The sequence below is a fragment of the Micropterus salmoides genome, unplaced genomic scaffold, assembly GCF_014851395.1.
Source record: "Micropterus salmoides isolate LMB-PRFRI ecotype aquatic unplaced genomic scaffold, ASM1485139v1 Ms_hic_scaffold_2, whole genome shotgun sequence".
NCBI classification, from domain to species: Eukaryota; Metazoa; Chordata; class Actinopteri; order Centrarchiformes; family Centrarchidae; genus Micropterus; species Micropterus salmoides.
The window spans coordinates 24,698,230-24,714,396 of NW_024041150.1; the positions used below are offsets into that span (position 1 = coordinate 24,698,230).

General features: G+C 40.1%; 1 protein-coding gene across 3 annotated transcripts in view; it reads left to right on the top strand.

The window, feature by feature from the left end:
- Positions 1-16,167, top strand: part of LOC119912146 (protein Dok-7-like) — a 41,575-nt gene that overhangs the window by 13,640 nt on the left and 11,768 nt on the right. For all 3 annotated transcript variants that reach the window (XM_038731175.1, XM_038731176.1, XM_038731174.1), the window contains exons 6-11: positions 3,263-3,364; positions 3,790-4,589; positions 6,719-6,767; positions 6,923-7,558; positions 9,358-9,446; positions 11,346-11,415. In XM_038731175.1, coding sequence (XP_038587103.1) covers positions 3,263-3,364; positions 3,790-4,589; positions 6,719-6,767; positions 6,923-7,558; positions 9,358-9,446; positions 11,346-11,415 — 1,746 coding nt within the window. The remainder of the gene's footprint in view (positions 1-3,262; positions 3,365-3,789; positions 4,590-6,718; positions 6,768-6,922; positions 7,559-9,357; positions 9,447-11,345; positions 11,416-16,167) is intronic.

Here is a 16,167-nt window from a genome sequence, read left to right on the forward strand (position 1 = left end):
CACAGGATTCCGCTGCTGCCTCCCCCCTTTCATTTCATACTCTGTCACCCACTGCTTGACTCTCCTTCATTTTATGCTCTATCTTATTCCTCTATGCAGCCCTTAATTGCATCTCTTGTTCTCACTTGTGGTTCACGTCAGCCCTTGTCTCCATCCTACACAGCTCCTGACTAAATATCTCCGCCTTTATTTTGTGTTTGTGCTGTTGTGTTTCCAGGCTCACTTGTGTGTCGAACCGTTTCCGCCTCTCTCTGCCTTTTAGTCTCCAGGATACAAATTTTATTGCCGTGAATTTTAAACCTTCAGTAAGAGAACGTTCATCTAGAAAATTACAGACATAACGAGTAATCAAAATGTCGTGTGGTGAGACGATAGGGATAACTATGGCAGCTTCAAGTGTAAATTTTAACTGACTAGCTAGTTAGCTTTACCGACATGAAATATAACTTTTAACTTATACGGTTAAAATTAAAGGAATAGTTTTACTAATATTCACTTGATTGCCAATAGTTGTATCATATGAGAAGATTAATAACACACACATATGTTTACAGTAAATTTGTAGCTGAAGCCAGCTGTAATTTGTATTCTTTGTTCTTTTGTTCAGATTAAATAAATAAGAATTAAGGTTTTAATTAGAATGAATTTAGAGGTGTTTATTTTTTAACCCAGTGGGTTTTGTTACCTTTGGCCAGAGTTAAGCTACATGTTTTCAAACTTTATTCAAAGCTAAGCTAACCGGCTGCTAGCTGTAGCTTCAGAGTTAGTGTGCAGATCTATCACATTTTCCAAAATGTTGAGTTGGTCCTTTAAAATTTGTTAGAAAATAATGTATAAACTAAGATTTTATGATTTAACAAGTACAATATTTTCCTCTAATTGGGTATAGCAAATTTGTTGGAGAGCAGTAAGAAATAAGAATCAGCTTTTATTGCCAAGTATGTGTACACATACCATACGAGGAATCTGACTCTGGATTGTACAATGCTCACAAAGTGCTTACTTATACAATAATACAGTAACACAATGATGCAGTAATAAAATCAAGCACAGGCTACAGTATAGAGAACACATATACACACACTATAAACAAAACAAAATAGATTCAGACAATAGTGCAATGAGCAGATTGCAAAGGATGCAGGAGTAAATTATTATTACCATTACTGTTATTGGTATTTTAATATTATATTATTATTGTAAGAGAATAGAATAGTCTTTATTGTCTTTGCACTGTGAAGGTACAACGAAATTTAGTAAGGGCTGTTAGTCAGTTTATTTAGTTTCAATTCCTAATCTCATAATCATAGACATGAGAAAAATGTAGTGAGGACATACTTTTGAAGCCTGTGTACAGCTCACTGCCATCTTTGCCAGTTACAGTAGCCAGAAAATCCTAATTTGGTCAAAGTGGGGGAGGAAGCGTGAGCGGAGCTTAGCTGGGATGAGCAAACCGCAAAAATACGGCATGTGATAGGCTGCGACACCTGTTAGTCAAGTCTAAGACGCACTCCTTTTTTGATCTCTTTGGCTGCACTGCATTTGGTCATGCTGGCATGCTGCTTGTCACATAGCAGCAATGGCAGAGAAACCTGCTTAAATGGAGTGCAGAGGAACTATGATGTTGAATTTCTCTCAGATGATGAACAGCAGCAGATAGTGGAGATGCTGTAGTAAACAAAGCCTTTGATTGAAAGCAACAATACACCACCGCAGTGCAGAACCTTCATTAAGACGAAAGTATGTTTTCATCATGACAAAAACAATGTGGTTATAATAAGAATATATTCTACAAGTATTAAGTGTGAACTTTACAAGGTTTGTACAAGTATTTGAAATCTTAGTCTTAAACTTTAAAATCTTAGTTTGAATCTTACCAATTATCTTTAAGCTAGAATGCAGTTGGTAAATTTCCTTAAGCCAAATGCATTTCCTGAAATGTGAAGTTATTTATTTGTACTTTTGCGATGCTTTGTTTTTCAGCAAGCAACCTGGGGAGTCTGTGCCTCCTGGTGTTTGTGTGATGTACAGTAGGACAAAGAGAGTTTAGTCTCTAGCTCAAGATAGAAGTTTAAAAGGAAGGAGAATAAATTGATAATTGAGAACATTGAGCTGTCTGACTAAATGCAAAAGTTAAACTTTAGTTGAAATCTTAGCTCTGAAGCTTTCGGTTTGGATTTCAAATCAATGTTTCAATTTTAATTTGTCTACACTAGACTGCAGTGATACATTTATTAATAGTTCATCTATTTGCATTCCTGACATACATTGTTGCATAATCAGATTTTCAGCTGGGAATATGTGCCTCTTGATGTTATGATTTGCATTTTATTTAAATACCAGTAGGACACACAGCCTTTTGTCTTCTAGGCATGTAATCAACATATAACTATATGAGAAAAGGGGCATCAGTAGCAAGACTCACTGAAGTCATGGAACAGCTTGTTCCAGTCTGTTATATTTTCATTGTTGTATACTCTCGGTACTTCACATGCAGAATGTGATCTGAACCTTTTGCAGAGTCCATTTACCACATAACCATTGCAGGCTTGGACAGATAACAAAAAATTGATCCACTGTTAGGGTTGACCTTGGTGGTCCATGGTACATTAGATCCTAGAACTGCACCAACAACAGCAGAGCGCGTACCAACAGAGCCACGTGGCAGCGCTATTAATAAACCCTGCAGTGTCGTACAAAAACTGGTGTTCCCCTGCGTGACCCTCGCCCAAAGGCCTGTGACACTCGCTGACGAAATATTGGTACACAGCACTCCTGCCGAAGTGTTTGTCAGTTCTTCTTTCATTAACAAGTTGTGGCTGATACATTTATTTCCACGGTGCCACAGAGATGTGACTGAGACCCTTGTGGTTCAAAGTGTCTCTCCCTGTTTCTCTGGAGTAGTTGGATGTGTTTTCACAGCTGTGCCTGTGTCAGGGCAGTACAAAATGCTCAGCTGCGTCACATTTGATCCCACATCTGTGACAGTAGCAAGACGCACTAAACATACCCTGTAGTCACTAATTAGTTTGAATGTTTTATAACAAGTTGTATATATGAAATAAGCCTTTTTCATTTCATTTCATTTCATTTCATTTCATTTATTTATTTAAGGACAGTGCACATTAATCAACATTTCTGTAAATGTGCCAGTGTTAGCCAGCAGGCTAATTTTCAACTGTAGTCAATTGGCAAGATGTTATACTAGGCACATAATACATTTTTGTGGATGAAGTTGTGCTTCGGATGCTCTTCTTAACAGACCCCAGCCCCGCCAGTCAGACAAATTTGGAGGAGAGGTTGAACCACGAGGCCCAGGAGCTGGAGAAACGGCTGAGCATGCTCTCTCACAGAAGCAGCACAGGTAGAGGATGTTACTGTAATGCTCTGCTCTCCTTCAAAGGCGAAACTGCAGCTAAATGTTTGCCCATTTTACAAATCTTCCTTCCCTGAAGGTGTATCTTTCATTACATATTCATCCCAAAACACCCAGAGTCATTCTTTTACTACAGGGATCCTTCTTCCTCAGCAATGAGTATAAATCATACATTGGCTTTTAATAATGCTGTGTTTGGGTTTAAATTAAGTTTGCAGATAGAGAAGGGTGATTTATAGTTCCTATTAAGTGTTGAATAGTGACTGAGGAAAAACGGACGAGGAGATTATGTTTTAATAATAAGGATAATAATAATTAATGTTTTATTGATGACATGATGAAAGCATATTTTTTTTTGTTAATGCCGTTGATTAAATCCAATAAAGTTTTATTGATATCATCTCTCTTGGCAGTCTCGTACTGCACGTCTGCTGGGGGGGACGACCGCAGCATATCTGGCTCCTCCGACACGTCAGACACCAGCCAATCAGACTGCAGTATTGGCAGCCGGCTGGCCATTTGGACCGAACCGGCATCCAACCCATCCGAAAACACCGGCCATGTGGGCGCTAAAGCGGCATTACAGAGCATCGAGAAGCTCTCAGTCAACCAGGGAGGTGGAAACCGGCCGTCTGCAAAACCCCCCCGTCAGCTTCAGGAGATTGGCCGTCAGAGCTCATCTGACAGCGGCATCGCCACCGGCAGCCATTCCTCTTATTCTGGAAGTTTCTCCTCCTACACAGGCAGCCTGGATATCACCCCCGGGGAGGACTTTGGGTCTGTTTTCAGTTTGCCTCCCCACTTGGCTCAAGACCTGAGCCCTTGTACTTGCCCCACTTCCTCTGGACATGAATACCAGGTACCAACATCACTTAGGTATCTCTATGACTCTCCCAGGAGTCTGTTACAGGAGGAGAGTGGGGGCGCCAAAGATAATGAACCCTCCACCCCAACTAAAGACACCCCTGCCTCTTTAGGCCTCACAACAGACTCAGCAAGTGTCAATAAAAGCAGTGCCATGACCTCTGAGGGTCCATTGGAAACTTCTAACAGTCAGTCGATAAGTGAACACTTACAGGGACCCTCAGAGGAGAGTAAGAAAACCAAGGTGGCGCCCTCTAGTGAACACCCAAACTCCTGCCACATCTGCGCCTCTCTCACATCTGTCTCCAAAACAATCGTGACCATCTGCTCAGTGTGTGGCGGATTTAAGGTGAGTGGAAAGATATCTTTCGGCGTCAGTTTTGCTGACTAAAACCTTGTCTTTTTACAGATTTGCCAGAAACAGACTTGAATTGAGCTCAGTTGTAAGTGTAGTTCTATTCTCCTCGGCCATCTGTTTGTCTCAAGACTTGAAAAAATGGCATCTTCCTCCTGAATGTGCTTGGTTGTATAACTCGACGGTAATAAAGTAACAGCTTGTGTGAGCAGGCCTCATCATCACGCTATCATCTGTTCTGAAGCTTGCCGTCAGTTTGACCTTTTGTGGTATTGTGCAGGCTGATGGTGATGGTGCTCTGTGTTTGGTGTCAAAACAACAAACGGTCCTGTGTCCCATCTGTCTTAAGAAGTTAGCCTGTCAGCGGTCAATTGTGGTTGACGCTGTCATTGTATCCAGCAGATTTTGACCTTGGGAGTGTTTTTCTCTTTTTACACCTCTATGTCCTATTTATTGCTAAACTCAATGCTGTTTGGCTCAGGGAGGGTTCTTTTTTATGGGAATAACATGTCATCCAAGTTTATTTGCGGCTTCTATACCCAGGAATAAGCTCCTGAGCTGTCGCTTTCCTGAGTTTCTCCTTGACTTGGCAATCATAGCGTTGGTAGGCAATTCTGGAGTTGGAGTTTGATTCATCTTTGCTTTAGGGCTGCCACTAACCATTATTTTCATTATCTGTTAATCTGGGGATTATTTCCTAAATCTTTTGGTCATGAAGAAAATGGCTGTCCATCACAAAAATCGCTTGTTTGTTTCAAAATCCAAAGATATGCAGTTTAATATCAGGAAAAAAATAAAATAATGTTCACATTTGCGTTGCTGGAACCAGAGAATGTTTGGCATTTTGTTTAAAATTGACTTGAATCTACTATCAAAATAGTTGCCTATTAATTTTCTGACAATCACCTGTTTCATTAATTTACCAATTGTTTCAGCTTTACTGTGTTGTCTCCATTGTGTCTACTATTGATAAGCTGCTGTAAGTGAATAGTGAAAAGTGTTTTAGGACAACCCCTGGATTTTGAGCTCTATCCTGCTTGGCTGTGATAAACAGCTTTACATCATTTATACCTTTTGAACTTGTGATTTTGTTCCTCATGTCTGTGATGATTTATAGTAGAAATCTGCAGCACATTTATCAGATATCTTCTTGCATTTGTAGTGCCTGAGCTCCACTCTTTTAAGGCTGAGCTTTAGCTCTGATTTACATTTCCTTGGAAATCCTTATCATTTGAACGAACTTGGTCAATTTTTTTTTTCTCTTGGTCAGTCACTTTTATTGAATACTCTAAACTGATAGCTCCACCTGCTGGCAGTGCATTTAGTTAAGAATGCAAATTGCATTTGATTACCGGGGGGGGGGGGGAAAGTCCAGTGAGTCCTCGGTGAACTAAATTAAACACAAGCTGATGGATCAGGCATGAGCAGTGTGGGAGGGCATTTATCATCCTCAGCCTGAGCAACATAATCCTCCCCTGTATATTGGCTCACAGTGAAAGAAAAACAACAACAAACTAAGTACATGTGATTTCACATTTTGGAATTTATTTATGAATGCATCAACACCATTGTATTATAATTAATTGTATTGTAATACACACTGTTTAACACACTTGAATGTTTGTTTGACAAGAAAAATTGTTGTTGAATATGCTCTTTGTGATGGATGCTTTTGTCTGGTATTCAGAGCAGCCATGACACCATGACCAGCTTTGAAACTGCACAGTCCACTGTTAGAGGGATATCTTTTTCTTAATTAATAAATGACCAAAAACAAAGAAAGAATTGATCCAATTATCGGTGTATCCAAAGCCTGATGTTGCTTCTTCCTCTGTGCCATAGAGCTCCATTGTTGTCCAAAAACTACTCCAAAAAGGCATAAATGAGCCACACTATTACACTGGGTGACATGTTTGTAACACTGTACTGTATGCATACATATAAACTGTCCTACTGCTGTAGATATCATGGAGTACTAAATAGGCATCTGAAAATAAACAAACAAAAAAAATTCCCCCTGTTTGAGAAGCCTTTGCTGAAAAACACGGCACCCAGGAAATGATGCATCTTTAAGTTTGCGTTAAGAATATCATGCGTGTCTTTTTTTGGATTTCTTCTCACAGGGGACGCCCTACATCCCTGTGAGTGGTTCAGTGATACCTGCCATACCAGGTAAGTGTAATCACTTATAATATTCTATGTACACTGCATGCAATGATCCCTGCATGCATGAAGAGAGTTGCTGCATGTATGAGAAAAAGCATTCATGGTTTGCTGATTTGATTTGGGACAAAAATCAGTGTGTCAAAGGGTTTTTCTGCCTCCAGAACATCACATATTCAATCCAGCAGATCAAAGTGTTGACAAACCAGCATGCACACGTAGCGCTGCCAGCGAATACAATATTGCCGTGAAGAAAATTCTGGAGAAATCCTGTGCCTCTTCTGGCTCTGGGAGCATCCACAGCTCAGAGGAGCCAACAGTGAGGATGAGTGAAGATTCACCGCTGCCAAAGAAAGGAAGAGAGAAGTTAGCCAGTCTCTTAGCTGATCTGTTAGGCTTTCCAAGCCCAGACAGGCAGCTGGAGGCAAAGACCAACAGACTGAACTTGTATGAGTCCATGAGCCCGAGATTTGGAAATGAGCTCAAATCTGCGCCAACTGGCCCCCGTGTACCGTCACACGACTCACAGCAAGAGAAAAGAGCTGCCATTTATGAAAACTGTTTGAAGTGTCAAGGAGAGCACTGCCACCCTCCTCCACGGGTCGCACCGGCTGAAATGCACCGCAACAGGTGCATCTCCACTTCACAGCCCTTTCCAACTGGGCTGCTGAAGAGAAGCCAAGAACACGAAGTAGCGGCTAATGAGGGACTGCTCTGTCAAGCTCACAGTGATGGATCGCAGAGCGTGGACGGGCAGTGTCAGGATGAAGAGATGGATGGTCAGAAAGTGAACAGTGAAGGTAAGAGGCCTCTTCTCTAGTTTCCTCTAGAACTCATAACTAAGCTTCTACAATTCCTCTGGTGTCCTTTTCCTCTTCAGTCCTTTGAAACGGATCTTCTCTTTGTTTCAGTCCTGTTGTTCTCTTTATCATCAATAAAAAAACACTTTCCTCCTGGCTTAGTTTGTTTAATCAACTGCTTGTTTTCTCTCTTCACTCTGATCTTTCCTTTTGTTGTGTTGCTTTCACAACTGAGCTGGTTCAGGGCCGTGAAAAGCAGATGGGATTGAAGTTGCTGCAAGAGTAATGAAATAAGCAATGATATATAGGCTCCACCTCAGAGTCGGTGCCATTTTTTAATAAGGCCCCTGTTACAAAGGGTTTTAAATTGTAATATAAGTTTGTTAATACATTTTCCGAAAGGTAAGCAATCACAAGGCACTGTCAGAGATTTGTCACAACCCGAAGGTTGGCTTAAAACTCATTTAGAAGGCATTAGTAAAGGACTTAAGCATTTATTAACAACCAGCCAAAGAAATATCTTGCAACCTGGCAACCCAAAACTACTTATTTAAGTAAACTATAAAGCATTAATAAATAATTTATTAGCAATCAGTTAGAACTTATAAACCCTTAAAAAAGAGCTCCTTGTTGGAAAGTGGTACCAGAACACAACAAAACAATTTATTGGCCAAAATTTGTTTATTTAGTTTTTTAACATAAAATATTTTTGATACCCTCAAGTTACTTAAATTTGATTAAGAATTGTGAAAAATGTCCTTGTCAGCACTCTCTGGTGGACAAACTATGTAATGGGGACACTGTTTGTAAAATACCTCAAACATACAGCATCTTTAGCAGTTCTGTTCTGAAATTTTGTGTTTATTTGTATTAGTGAGGGTAGGCGTAATAAAACACATCTCTGTGTAAAGCAATACACGTCAACAGCAGCACAAACTGCCGCCTCCACCTTTTCTAAAAAAGGTTTCAACACAAACTGAATATTTGAAGGGAGGATTTATTGCAGGACTGTTGCATTAGACTGCATTAGTTCTAGCTAGGTGTGCCTAATGACAAACTGGTGCCTGAGTGTGTATGCCAGAGTGTGATAGTAACTCGTATCAGTATATATGTTTTAAGTAACAAGAAATTGCAGCGCAGAAATGCCAAAGGTTTGTTCAAGGTCCTTTTACAGGCTGTTGCTGTCGCATAGTCTGTAAAATGTCCTGCTCGGTACACTTTGTGGTCACAATTCCTTTAAAAATAAGAATTGAAGGAATCCTTAACAAAAATCTTGGTCATGTGTTTATGTAAAACAAATAGACAATTATATCAATAAAGAAGAAAGTTATTCTCAAATCTATCAGTATTGTCTAAATTATCAGATAATAATGTCAGTGCTGATGTATCAGTCAGGCTGTAATGTAAAGGCCTTCTACATCATAAAACTGAAAGTATCAGTGATAACAGTGTTTACATTTTAGTGTTTAGATTGGGTTTCACGTTTGCACAGGACACTAAACTGTCTGCTGCATGTGCAGCCTCTTTACCAGCATGCAGGTGGTGATGTCTGTCCCTTGCATGTTGTTAGTACAGCTTTTATTTGTTTGTGGTATTGTGAGACGATGACTCAATGTTGTTTGTCCCAATGGCTCTTCTGCAGGAATTCCTGCATTCATACCTAGAGAGCACCATGTCTGCTTTTCCCCCCTGCAAAATGGATTGTTTAAAAAAAAAACGATTATTTTCTTCCTGGGCTATTGGCACAAAAAATGTTTAGCTTCCTATATTTAAAACACACTATATTTTTCTCCCACTAGACAAAAGGCTTAATAGTAACGAGGAAAGACGCAGAGCTGATCCTGCTTATGAGATCATGGAGAGTCGGGCGCCGGAGAGGAACTCGGAGGTAGGCCAATCCAAAACTCTCTAATCCGCTTTATGCTATCAACCGCTCACACATTTTGACTATGTAAGTCATTGTACCCTGAGTTCAGACAGACATTTTGGGGGGGAAACGTCTGATATCATGGGAATACCTATTGATGGGGATTAAAACGAATGAATAGCAGCTCATAGACGTTGGTTTTTAAAAGAGGCTGGAAAAATATCTGAAACTGAACGTAAACAAATGTGTTCAATCAGCATTTGTACTTTTGAAGTTCTTGTCCACTTAGTTATTCCATATAAGGATTGGAATAAACACTTGAGGAAGATGGGAGTGTCTCCACTCTCTGTGTATAAGCTGAAATCATAGCATTAAAGTATTATACTTTATTTTAATGTGGGTGTGGGATCAGACACAGTCTTCTCAGAGGTGTTTGTTCAGCCAAAAGGGGAAAAAAGAGAAAAGTCAAGCAGGTGAGAAGATTAGTAGCACTGTCAGGAGCCAGGAGGCAATACGCCTAGCTTAGCATAAAAACAGGAAGCCAGGGGGAACAGCTACCAGGTTTAAAAATACAATCTTCATTGTTTTATTCATATAGAAATGTAATGTGTGGTTTTAGAGGGAGTTATGTGCTGTGACTGTTAGTGAACAACAGCCTGGTGCAGCATCTTCCTTTACACTCATCTATGACTTAGACTTTGACTTAGAGGTGAGGACTTTTGAAACTTGGTAGCCAGGCTAGCAGTTTCCTCCTGCTTCTAGTCTCTATGCGAAGCTAAGCTTATAATCTTCTGGATCCAGGTCCACATTTAATTTACAGACACGGAGTGGTATCAACCCTTCTTATCTAACTTATGGGAAGAAAGCAAATAAGTCTACTCCCAGAATATTGAACAACATTATATGGAATATAGATAATTTGATTATTTTCCATCCTTACAGCTAGGGCTGCACCGGATATCTTTTAATTTTATTTTTTTTCTTTATTTTTTTTTACATTCAAAGCTTCTATTGAGGTTGTTGAATGAAGCTTTGAATGTCTGTTGTCATTTTATGTCATCAGCCTAAAAAAAACGTCCGTTTCATCACCATAAATACATGTAGGCAGCACTTTAATACCAAAAACAGTCCAGTATAGAAGTTCAGTGGGTGCGACCTTCACTCAGTGCGTCACAAACTACAAGAGGCAATAGATATAGATTATTGGTCACTGTGGTTTAGAAAAGGCTAAACAGCAGCTAATACGGCTTGAAGCTGAATATTTCGTGAGATAAAAACATCTTGACAACACTGTGTTGTTGGAAATGTTTGGATCTAAATATTTGGTACAGCCCTACTTATTGCTATTAAATGTGAGCAAATTCATTTAACCCCTGGAGTGCTGTGATATAAAGCATGAATATTAAAAAACAATGCTAGACGTTTTCCATGCCGTCGACCATTGGTTTAAAAAAACCCAATGCATTTGTGAATCGAGCCAACTGCAGGGAAATCCACCAGTGTAATCAGCTGACGACCATTACAGATGATCACTTTTATGTACTAGCCTCATTCATTCTCAACATGATGATGCTCCCGTCAACAAATCCATCTTTGTGTGCTCTGTGGCCTCTTAGCGATACTGAAAGCAATATGGCTGCGCTCCACCACCAATTTTCACACCACAGTAGCTGTAGCTGTTACAGTGGCTGTCTGGAATCTGAGATTGTGTGGCAGCAATTTTAAAAGGTATGGTTATCCGTCCATAATGAGGAGGCATTGCAGCTCTCAGTAAATCCTGAATATCAGTCTCTCTCTATAAATACTCCTGACGTGTCCACCGATCTGTTGAGGAGAAAGTCACCGACACTCTTCTTATGTAATAAATTTGTGTGCTGGGTATAATTGCTCTCCGCTTACTGTCTGTGTGTTTGTTTCTAGGCAGAAGAAAAAAGCAAGTACGAGCTAATGGGCAGCTGTGGTCACCAGAGGTTCCTTCAAGAGGCTGAAGGTGAGTGAGGCTGACATCATGACATCAAGCTACATAACCAGGTTGGTTTTTTTTCCCAACCAAGCCATTTAAACACATGCAAATTGTTGGGTCTATAGCTGCACAAATAAATTCAGATTTTGTTTTTGAGTGCTCTGAACATGTTCAGTCGTGCACTAGCCAGGCTTTCTCACAATAACCAGGACCCACTCGCAGAAAAGTTAATTAAATTGATGAGTCATGCACCTGAATCAACCTAGCAGCAAACTTATCACCCGTTACCTTGTGTGCATGAGTTGAAATGAATAAATGCATAAAACGAGGCTCATTCGGTGTCTGAAATAGCAGACAGGCTCGAGGCATAACATCCACAAGGGCGATGCTGGGAACAAACACGTACACCACACATAATGTTGACTTGACTTTAACAAGGGCAAGGGACTGTGACGTTGATGGGAAGTTGTTCTCATGAAGTGGCTAACTGTACAGTGCTGCATACAGACTCAAACTCTGGAGCCAGTTGTGCTACCTCTGAGTAAGTTCAAATTGCCAGCGGTGGGATGTAATTAAGTGTACTTAAGTTAAAATACTATGTAGCTTTGTATTTCTTCTACACCACATGTTTGGCAGCAGATTTTGCAGTCAGATTATTAATCCAAAATATAAAGCAATTAATAAATTATGTAGTTTTATGATTAAGCCATACTAAATTGCTTTTGTCTCTACTGGTGCACCCCCCACCGCCCGCCCTTTAGCTCTGGCAGACCAATCATTGCTGATTGGCCTAAAACGCATCACTGCCATTTTGCCAGCCAGCACGGGAATGTCGCCACAGACACCAGATCTAAAAACTCCAGTGTATAGCGAATACAGAGAGATTTACCTGGCAATGAAAAGGCCTAATCAGCATTAATTTGATCAGGGATCATTTGTATGTAAAAGTACCACACTCTGGCTAATTCTTCTGAAAATCATTAATTGCTTTTGTTTTTTTCTTTTCTGGACACAAAAATTTAGGAATTAACAGACCCATAAAACAGTTACAGTTATCAGCCAGAAAAACATTTATATTTTTTATTATTAAGAATGTGGTAGTTTCTGGGTTTGTACTCGTATTTCTGTTCCTGATTGATCTGCAGTTTAAATGCTTCTTTGTATGTTACTACAGTACATGTAATATTAAAAAGAATCTTTGGTCTGGCTCCAATATAATGATAGTACTGGGGCTTAATGAAGGCATCAGCTGAAATTTGCCTTCTTTTATGTGATTGTCAGATCATGTACAAACCTGCAAAGTGTATGTGTGTATATAGATAGATCTATCTATCTATCTATGGCCTGGTTCAGTGACATCTCCTTTTCATTGTGTAATAGAGGGATGTGCTCCTTCACTGCAGAGTGAGCATTTATTTCTTCATCTGCATCAGGCATGGGCTGGTAAAGTCGATGTTATTTCAGTATTGATGCACAAACATATGAGGGAAAGTGAGCTCGTATGTCTCCCTCCATACAACAAACAATGAAAAATACACGAGACAACAGTTGTTTTCTTTTTCAAATGTCAGGATTTTTAACAGATGAACACAATGGTGGAAGACTTAAACAAAAGTATAATGTAGATGCCAGCTAAATTTAATTATTGTACTAAATCGCAGAAACATAGTACTTTGCTCTGTTCAGTAATATGAGGGGTGAAACTCGCTGATGTTAGCTAGTTAATTAACCATTTTATCTGCCTCGTTAGCAATCCAATAGTATTTTTTTCACCAGTGCTAAACATGCTAACTCTCTTAGCTTGTTGGATATGTTTATTTCAAGATAGCGTTACCTTGAGTTTAGCGATGAGTGGTGCTCCTGTAGATGGGATATCCTATTTGTCCTACTACCTTCGTCTTTTTCGATGGTGGGAAAATGTTCGGGGGTTCCCCTCCTTCTGCCATCTTACACACAGGTGACTGATTGCTCGCACCAACCGGAGGGGGAGGAGTCATGTTACTCTCCATGCTGCACACAACCTGTGGGATTTTTAGCACTTTCCATCTTTGACGAGACATTTAAAAAAAAAAAAAACAGGTGATACCACAATGGTATAACAGACAATTTTAGACTTTTTCATACCGTTGGATAGCTTGAAACCGGTAACTGGCCCATGCCAAACCTGTACTTCGTAAAGCCGTAAATTCTAGTTACATAAGAGGAAACACAGATATGTAACCAAACAGAGAGTGCAGTGATGTGTGACAGGATACCTGCGCTGATGTGAGGTGAGGGGACAGTCGTCAGGGGACATGTGGACACTTAAGCAACCTGTACCGAGAAACATGCCCTCAGTCTAATGCACACCTGCTCTAGGAAATCCCAGCAGCTGTCATGAAATGGCACCAAACCCATCAGTCATGTTCACACACACACACACACACACACACACACACACACACACCCTCGGCTCCCATGTCATCTTAACCGTCATCCTGCCTGAGCAAGCAGTTAATGGACGGGGACTTGCAGGAGTTGGCCAAGTCCATGTGCTCAGGTTTACGTGATGGCTCGATGGCAACTGAAATGAGTACATGATTTTCATGTTATGTTATAGTATTTTCATAATGTTACATTAAAACAGCTTAATCTCCTGATTTCCTGAAACATTGCGGTTAGCAACTATGACTGATGATCTTATATTGACTTATTTTGGTTCCACAGTGAGACATCTATTCAGGCTGTTCGAGTGTGCAAGCATTAAGGCTTTTGGTGGGACATTTACCTACGGCAGTGCCAGTTTTGATGCCCAGATACACTGTATAATAACAGCAATTTGGAAGGTGCATTATATGTCACTCTGTGCAAGATGGTCTAATAAAATCTCTGTTGTGATCTATGACACACTGTATGATCCATTTTGAGGCATTTGACATTTTTTCTGTGAATCCCTGGTGAACTTTTGTCTTTTGAAAATGGCTCTGGCTGTCTTTGGTCACCAAAGCTCTAATTGCGAGTTCTACACTAATATGTATTTTCTGACTAATGCCCCAGATCAGAGGCGCTCACTCCCGCAAACGGGGGAAATGTCGGGGGAGGAGTCGTAACACCTGCAGCAGATCATCAGAAAGCATGACTAGGTCTTTTAGCATATCACTTCTTGAGTGTGCTTTGTTCAAAGTAATTTGAAAACCACACTTATCGGGGATTCCTCCTAACAAAATGTCTCGTAATGTGTGACCCCCTGTTGCCGAGCACTCGTGTAATGTGCATACCACAACAACTTCAAGATACCCCATTATAGGACAGTCATGTCATATGATCGGTAAAGCAATCCGTCGATTTTAAACTAAGTTGATTGTTGGCAGAAATGTCTTTCAGTAAAATCTACACTCCAATTTATTAGGTACACCTAGCTAAAACTGATGTGGTGTCAAACTGTGGGTAGTGTTGATTCAACTGTGGTCATTCTGTCCACCCCATTTATATCAATGAGGATAGGCTAGGTAACAGTACAAATAATATATATTAATGCAATCCTTCGTGAAGGAGGGAGTTATTACAGAACTGTTAAGACGGCATTAGTTTCAGCTAGGTGTACCTAATAAACTGGCAACTGAGTTTAGGACCACCATTTGTACGGACAAAGGTTTATTGTGGTGTACTAAGAGTTGCTCTTCCATATACCATTGTTGTTAAACAGTTTTTTAATTTAATTTCATCAAAGTCAGCATTTGTGGATTTTAGTTTTCACGCTATGGAAAACACAGTGGTTAACCAATCCTGGGTCACAGGAAACCCACGATTGGTCCCTGAAATAGGGGGAAGAAAGTCATTTTTTTAATGCCGTGAAAATATGACTTAGCATCAAATTTGGACTTCTAGTTGTTGTACCTGAGAAATATGTCTCAAATGTTGCCATTTTAAGCAATGGCATAACTGCTCTGGGTTCAGTCAGACATGTTTCCACCTGCACTTCAATGTCTGCCTGCTGGAACAACATTTGAAAGGTGGAAAACTAGCTTGAACAGGCCTCTCAACCTGAAGACAAAGCTGTCATTAGACCCCTGTTTTCGCCTCAAAAGCAGGATCACTAAGCTCAGCCAGGTATTGCCTCTAACATCCTCCATAGAGGAGATGCAAAGTGTATTATTGAAAGGTCCCTCAGTCTTAGAACTGTGGGCAAACCCACTGTTGTAATGGCATCCATTATAAAACCCCACACTTCTGTGAGGGCTGTTTGGTGTCTGATCAATTAGGTATCAGGCCTGTTAGGCGTTGCCAAAGGCTGCACCCACTGAGACTCTGCTGGCGTCTAATGGCTTCTCACTGATTGTATGGGTGTCCCCTGGGGTTTATGCCTCTGATCTGTGGAGGTAATGGCCACTGCCTGCTGCCATTTAGGAAGAGGCAATAGCCGGAGAAATCTTTTTTGTCCCCAAATGTTACATGTTACCCAGCCTCTGAACAAAATTTACAGCACTGCATTTATATGATAGTGTTTATAGCATTTATATGATAGTGTAAATATAATCACAGCTGCAACATTACAGATACATATGAATCCGTGACAGTCTTTACAGTCACTGTGGAAATTAAAATAATGTATTTTATGCAGCTTTTCAGTTTTTATGACAAATAAATTATAATGATTTTATTTACTCAAACTGTCTTATAGATAGCCTCAGAGTTTGTGTTTCTAGCAGTAAATGCCCGCAGCTGAACTGCTTTCTGTTGTACTCCTACTGGTGTTGGGATCGTCTAACACACCACAGCAAATGTAGTTTAACGATCTGT